This window comes from Habropoda laboriosa, unplaced genomic scaffold (assembly GCF_001263275.1).
Source record: "Habropoda laboriosa isolate 0110345459 unplaced genomic scaffold, ASM126327v1 scaffold486, whole genome shotgun sequence".
Taxonomy (NCBI): Eukaryota; Metazoa; Arthropoda; class Insecta; order Hymenoptera; family Apidae; genus Habropoda; species Habropoda laboriosa.
In genome coordinates, this window is record NW_017100724.1 from 439,834 (window position 1) to 447,458 (window position 7,625).

The 7,625-nt window shown below is 36.9% G+C and overlaps 1 protein-coding gene across 1 annotated transcript in view; it reads right to left on the minus strand.

Annotated features, from left to right (window-relative positions):
- LOC108577056 (GTP-binding protein RAD) overlaps window positions 1–5,757 on the minus strand; it is an 80,746-nt gene extending 74,989 nt beyond the window's left edge. The window contains exon 1 of the mRNA XM_017940151.1: window positions 5,390–5,757. Coding sequence (XP_017795640.1) covers window positions 5,390–5,648 — 259 coding nt within the window. The 5' untranslated portion in view covers window positions 5,649–5,757. The remainder of the gene's footprint in view (window positions 1–5,389) is intronic.
- Between the last annotated feature and the right edge of the window lie 1,868 nt (window positions 5,758–7,625).

Sequence of the window (7,625 nt, forward strand, 5' to 3'; positions counted from 1 at the left end):
TTCCTGCCACAGAAAAAAATATTATCTCGACACTTTAATCCTTTGCACGTATTTTGTTCGAGATTTATGTCGTTTTTCACTTTTGAAAATTATCGTGCACCATCGATGACACAGAAGGTGTTAACAAGATGCGTCGAAGAATTTTGATAAATAAAGTAAAGTATAAGGAAAGAAGGAAAATATTTTGAAAATTCTGTGTAAAAATTGCGAATTTTTCAAGAGAAAAATACTACGTTGCTTGTACCAAAAAACGAAAGATCTCTTACTGTTCCTTTTATGAAATCGTATTCTCTTTGCCAAGTTCACTATAGTAAAATAACAAGTTTCGTAAGATATAACTACTATCCTTCGCAGTGAAGGAAACCTTGCAATTCTTCCAAATTATCTTCCGCGAAAGATCAGAACGTATAAAGTCTGGGGAAAACCTCTGGGTCTAAACGACTCGACATCAGTGCGTCAGCTGAAAAATATGTCAACCCTAAAGGAGAATCCTCCCCGTACGCGAACAACCCTGCTTCTTTATTTCACGCCCAACGTGTTTCATTGAGAATCCCGCACGGAATAAGCTGGAAAAGGAGACCACACCTTTTCACGGAGCGGCTTATCTTCGCGAGAAAGAGAAACAACAAGGAAATGAAAATGGAAACCTTTCATTGAGTTACGAACAACCGTTGTTAACAATAAAACTACCGATGGAGTTACCTTTGCAAACCAACCTATGTCACTTGAAATTTATTCGTCTCATGTTCTTTCATTTTTATAATTTGCAATATTTTTAAATTCTGTAATTTGTCGTTCTTTTGATTTTCTGTAATTTTCATAATTTTTTAATTCACAGCAAATTTCAATTTTACCGTTTTCCGCAATTTCCCATTTTTCATTTTCTTAATTCTGTAATTTGTAATTCTTTTACTTTCTGTAATTTTCATAATTTTTTAATTCACAGCAAATCTCATAGTAATTTCCCATTTTCACAATTTTGCAATTCGCGATGATTTTTCTTCCTTTAATTTTCTAACGAAAATTCTCAATTTTCATAATTTCCCGAATAATTCTTTCACATGAGAAATGAGCCATTTCGAACGCGTTAGGTATTCGAGGCGTTAATAATATCTCATTGGTAGAAAATTCACTTTCACAGGCGAATGTAGATCGGAGTGGAACGACAGATCGCGTCGTGAAAGCGGTGCGTAAGAGACGCGGTTACATATTGCATCGACGACGCTTCACGCGTCGGAATCACGCTTCAGCTTCTATTCTGGCAGCGTTCGTTTGGGTAGTAGGTCACTGACAGACTAAACGGGCCTCCACGGTGCCAGTGCACCTTACTCGAGGAACCGTCCGATCCATTTAACTCAAAAATACGATCCCGCGAAGGGTTTCGTGGGCTAAATGAAGCTTATTTAAAGACGCGCGACGTCCCGTTTCCTCTGGCGAGCGCTAGGTAAACGGCCAGGAACGAGGGGAACTGTTTTGTGGACGATTAAAAGAAGCGATTTGGCAGGATTCAAAAGGGCAATTGCAAATGCCATGCTTTCAAACTCTGCCTCTACAGCTGAGAGAAGTGGTGCTTTTTTATTCCGCTTCGTTTCAGGTGAAATTGACGGAATTTGAAGTAACCAAGTGAATAATTTTAAGAAGCAACGAATAATTTCCGTGCAAGATGTACGTTTTCGTAGAAAAAGTTCTACGTTGCTTAACCCTTTGAGCTTAATCCATTATCAATATTGAATATTGAATAGTCAATATTGAAATTGAATCTACACAATACATCGTGAACACAATATTATTGATTTTCTCATGAAATATTAGATTACTATTGATCATCGGTGAAATTCAATTTGTTCTTTGACACAGATTATCTTTCTCCGTATACAGTCGATCGCGAAAAGATTCGAACATTATTTAGAACGGTGTAACTTTTTTTAAATTGGACCAAACGACTTGAGTTCGTGCTTTTTTAGAAGCTAGAAGGATTGGTATACTAGACGACGTGTACCAAAATTTGGAAAAAGTTGCAATTGTGGGAATCGCGAAGAGAATTGTAAAAGTCCCTGTTTACAAATGAAAATTCTAAGGAAAACGAGTATTTCTTAAAACCTGTTTTATAATATCAACGGTTTCCCTTCCTTTTCGAACTATGCCCACGTGTTATGGTCATTTTGGAATGTTTATTAGCAAAAATTTGTATCCCGGCTTCTAAGAGAACAGAAACCGTTATTTCCGCACGAAAGTGAATTGTAAAGTTATGCTTTCAGGAAAAATCTTGAAGAAAAATCGAAAAATAACAAGTAACACCCATTCTACCTTACAGAAAATTTGAAATAAATCCCACGATTAATATCTCAGAATTAACAGTACAAATTTTACCTTTCCTATATTTATTTTCAGTTAATAATCACAGGTGACCCTGATTTCTAACGGTTAGAAACATTAAATTTAGTATAACCAGAGAAAATTTACTATATAAATTATTTCACGGTATTACAGCCAATAAATCTTAAATAAACTTCTAATATACGTAAAACATTATTTAACATAATAAATCTTTCCTTCACTATGGTTATTTTCAATCGATGACCACCGGTCAGCCTAATTTTTAATCCTTACGAAATTAATTTAACCACGAGTAAGTAGTGAGAACGTTAAAACGTAGTTTTCTACGGAAGAAAATTGAAGAAACGTGTTAATTATTATATGTAGCGTTGGAATAAATTGTCGAAAGTATAAATTTATAACAAAATTGTGAAAATTAATCATTTATACCGTATTATGATAACAGAAATCTCCCGCGAAAAATTTCCCGCCTGAACTTACTGACGACTTCGCTAATGAGTTTGCTAATGACTTTGGGGTGGGGGTACCGCAGGTATATAAGAGCCCGCCGAGGTTCCGAGAAAATCATTCACCCTTTATACTGGGCCCTAGAGACTTCGCGGCATTTTATATATTTTGATTCTGAGTTGTGAATAGGATGGTCGAGGGTTACTTAGCTAGCCTATGTCCACCGTATACACACACTCTACCTTCTGAAACTTTAGACACAATAGACTATTATTCACACTTATTGAAAATTATTTGAATATTTCACTTCAAATCTTTTTCGTTTTAAATACAATCAAATTAAAACTTCCAATTGTAAATATTTATCAGAAGATTAGTACCGGGCTTTAAATATTACACTTTAAACTTTATTCTTTTAAATAAGATAAAACAATTTCGCGAATTATCGGTACTTAAATGAAAATTATTATCGGACTTTGATAAACATTTGACAAATTGACAAATAAACATTTGAATTTTAGTCATCGTTGTTCTTCATACTTGTCGAGTAGGAATCTGAGACGTTTCAGCTGTCGAAATTTATTTTCTGTCAGTTTTGCTAATTTATCTTTATTTTTCCAGTTCTTCAAATATTTTCTGTGCTACTGAAAATTTTATGAATTTTTACTTTCTGAACTAATTCTTCACGGGTATCCAAGGAATTGCATGAATTGCATGTTAAGTAGTTAGTTATTTTATTATTGTGTTTTATTTTCTGAGCTGATTTGCAACGAGTGCACTATGCCCACCCTTGGTTAAACCGTTTCACTAGTTCACCGCAATCCTTTAAATTAGATTACAGGTGATAATGGTAATGTGTCGAAGTTAGCAAGATTACAGGTAAATTAATGGCTACTTCGGAGGAAAATTCAAACCGTAATTGTACCTCCGTAATCTTCACAGGATTAAACAGTGTAATTTTTACAGTATGAGTTTAAACGAATAAAATTGCAATCGGAGTCAAAATAATTTTCTCTAATTAGACAGAGAATTTAAATAAAAATATTTTATCGCTTTGTATGAATACACACCTAATCCACGGTAATTTATAAGATAGATAAATCACGACTAAGAGTTTTCCACTCATTCTCTGCAAACTTTCCATAAATCCTCATAATTTAAACGATAATTTAACACAAAAAATGAAAAATTCCTTGCGTAAAATTAAAGTTTCATTAGAAACATGTTCGTTTAATTTCCACGTAATACCGACTCAAATCTCCACTAATTAACCACAAATCGTCTTTGTAACCACATCTTAATCCCCTTTCCGATGGCGCCTCTAAAATGTAAGTACTTACATATATAAAGCGGAAGTGAAACACGATCGGTGACGGAATGCGCATTACGGGTTTACAATTAGAGAGCTATTAGCTCCATAAGTCACAGGATATTCTATACCACGAGACCTTTCGCAACAACGGTATTTCACGTCATTAAATCGAACAAGGGGGCATCTATGACGTCGTGGTGGCGTCACTTCACCCTTGGAAGAGTTCATTTAGAAATGGATGGTTGCATAGAGTTGAGAAGCATTGAACCGTGGTGAACAGTGTTATCTGCGTGTTCTTTCACGTGCCATCGATACGTGATATCGCCCCACACACAGACACAAGATGCTAACTGAACACGCGAAAATTCTAACGCGTTCAAAGACCCCTTAATAGAAATTACTTATCAAAGGATGTTAGTTCCATCGGCAGAGGCGTTTATCTAACTGTAACTGAATGAATCGATTTATTTCACAAGTGCGCGTTGGTACGTGTGTAGAAATGTATAACGATGTGCTTAAGCGAGTAGATGGATAAATTTAAACGGTGTGTTAATTTCAAGATTTGAACAGAGAATCGAGATAACGAGGAGTGTTGCACCGATTAGAATTTAAACGGTGATTGAACACATTGATAATGTTCGTCTAATTTAAATTGCTTTTGAATGTGAAACATCACGGGTTAGTAGATGTTCCCATTTTTGTTTTAACCTTCCTGTACATCCTATTTCAGTTATAACGGCTCGGTGGTACTTCCGTATTTCACGAGGCCGTATAATTCCTATATGTCCGCTTACTTTTTATGTACGAATATATTTTATGTGCTACATATTACTCTATTTACGAGCTATATTCGATTTTTCTTGTGAATTTAAATGGTCAAATATCAAATGATTGTTAATTTCAAAATTTCGTGGATATTACCCTGGCGCGAAAGATGTTATAAACACCAGAATGAAATTAATTAGTGAAATAAGATTGCAATAGGAGATTCACCACGTTGTGGGCGACACAAAACAGCAGATAAGGATAATTTAATAGCAACAATTGCCTTAAATCGCCAAATTAGAGACTAATGGAAACCATACGATTGATCAAATAAATCAATTTTTACAAAAAAAAAAACGGTACAGTAAAATGTCGTGAGCGTAAAAACCGCACGAACTTTCCCGTTCAACCCAATAGTTTGTGTAGGTACACCTAATAATTACAAATAAAAGAAACATGTAAAATAAAAAAAGGAAGGCTGTTCCTTTCAGCTAGCTAAAGAGACAACCATGGTTATCATCTCATTACCTTGTGCAGCAGCTCGACGGCGAATACTCTTATTCGCACCGGAAACACGAGCACTCTGGGACCTCGTCGCTGGTCTACGCCTTCTGGTCGGTGTACTGCTATCAGGAGTTCCGCTACCACTGTCCTTCTCTCTGTCAATTTTATCCCTCTCTCTTGCACCCGAGGGAGGCATCGCCTCTAACACTTGTTCCATGCTGGAAAATCCAGGGGCACAGATAGATGCCGACCTGGTCTTCCTCCGGAGCGATGTTTCCGCCATCTTGCCGTTCTCTTCGAACGATTTCCGGCCTCGTAAAAACCGTATCCCCGAGAAACGATCACGATGAACTGAGCCAACAGCTGCACCTCAGATCCTCTCTGTACTTTTATCCCCGTGTTCACTGTGTCGTATCGATATACTGCTCTCTCTCTCTCTCTCTCTCTCTCCGTCAGAGTCTATTTCCTCTCTGAAAGCTCCGTGTCTCTTGGTCGAACGATAAATTTTTTATTCGTTCTCGTAGGTTTTGCTCTTCGCGTTTTCCGCGAACACGTCGCAAAGAGCCTCGAGCCACCTTGTGTGCTCTTCGAAACGATCAAAATTCTCGTGAGTGCGAGCAGCTCGAATGCACGGAGTTGCCGAAAACCATATGGAAGGTGTTTGCAGCGAGGAAGTTCGATTATTTCGAACGACAATAGCCCTGGAAGCTTGAAACGGGGGATGGTCACCTCGCGAGAGTGTTTCACACGCCTCGTGCAACCTTTCGCAGCACAAATTCAATGTTCCATTAAAAGTTTCACCGTTGGCGAGATAACGTCTTGACCGTCGCGCAGCAAAGTCCATGAGAACACGCCGGATAACCTCCTACTGGCCTCGAGGGACTCGCGCGCGGACAAAGCTTGAATTCTGAAGCAACATGTGGCATCGCGATGGTTAATTATAGGGGAACCGGACACCGGAGATGTCAACTCTCGGTTCACATTTTCAACCGGCTTTCGTCCGCGGAGATCTCGATGAAATTGGGATTCGCGGCTTGGGAAGATTTTTCGTACGCTGCTCTTTTTCTTTCTTTTTGCGGTTTTTGGAAATTGGAATTCGCCACTCGAGAGAAATTTTGTCTTTTAGAAACTTGCAGACATTGGAATTTCAGGAGATTTCTAGAAATTGGTCTTTTATCGCTCTTGGAATGTAGTCTTGTGGAAAGTGGAATCTTTCAAGTTAGAAATTTTCTTTTTTTCGCGAGGTTTTAGGAATCTGTGATTTGAGAAGATTTTTAAATACTGCCCCTTTGTGATTTTTAAATTATTTATTAAATATTGCCGTTTATGCGAATTGTAATTTTTTTACTAAAGAAAATCGTTGAACATTAGTGATTTCTTAGAGATTGGAATTTGTGACGTCAGTAAACTTTCAAAAATCAAATCTGATCGCGATAAATTATTTTCGAGTATATTAAATTTAATTAGATAAACTAGAAACGTATTTATTAGATCTCGATTAAAGCTCTTGGCCAGAGAATGAAATTTGAATACCGAAATAGGCGAAAAACTGTTCTTCGATCTTGTCGATAGTATACCAGAATGTTTGTCGTAATTTTTCGAGCGCTTTTCCTAGTTTGTCGAGAAAAGTTCTTCAACGAGATGCATAATGTTACTTCAACAATTTCAGAAACAGTTTTATTCGTTACCAAAGTACCGACATGATTTTGCTTTGTTTTCCAATGAAACTACGTACTTTTTCGAGATCAATGTTTATTTACCTTACACTTGAAAAATATAATTTGTTTTAAAAATCGATACCAAAAGGAAACGCGTAAACCCGTTTAAACATTTCGAGTTCGTGCATTTTTTACAATAAAAAAATTATTTCCCTGTTTGAAAGTAACAATTTACTCCTAACTGAAAATCATAACAGCCTGTACGAAGAACGTTTCATAAATTATCGCCGAGTAAATTACGAAATATCGAATATTGAACGTACAATCAAATTTCTTGCGAAACGTCAGTTATTGTTAGCGAGTATATCGAATACTTTGCTTTCCTGTCAGAAAGCTACAGCGGTTCCTCGATTCCCGTCGATTAACATTGCAATTACCTGTTCGAGTTGCGAGGCTTCGAAGTTACATTGCCATCAGAAATTTCTTCGTTCCGCTGTGCAATCATGCTAATTAATTTATTTACGTGAGAATGACCCATCACGGGGTTCGTTCCATTTCCTTTCGCCATTAACTACAACACATTACGACCTCGTAGCACCATA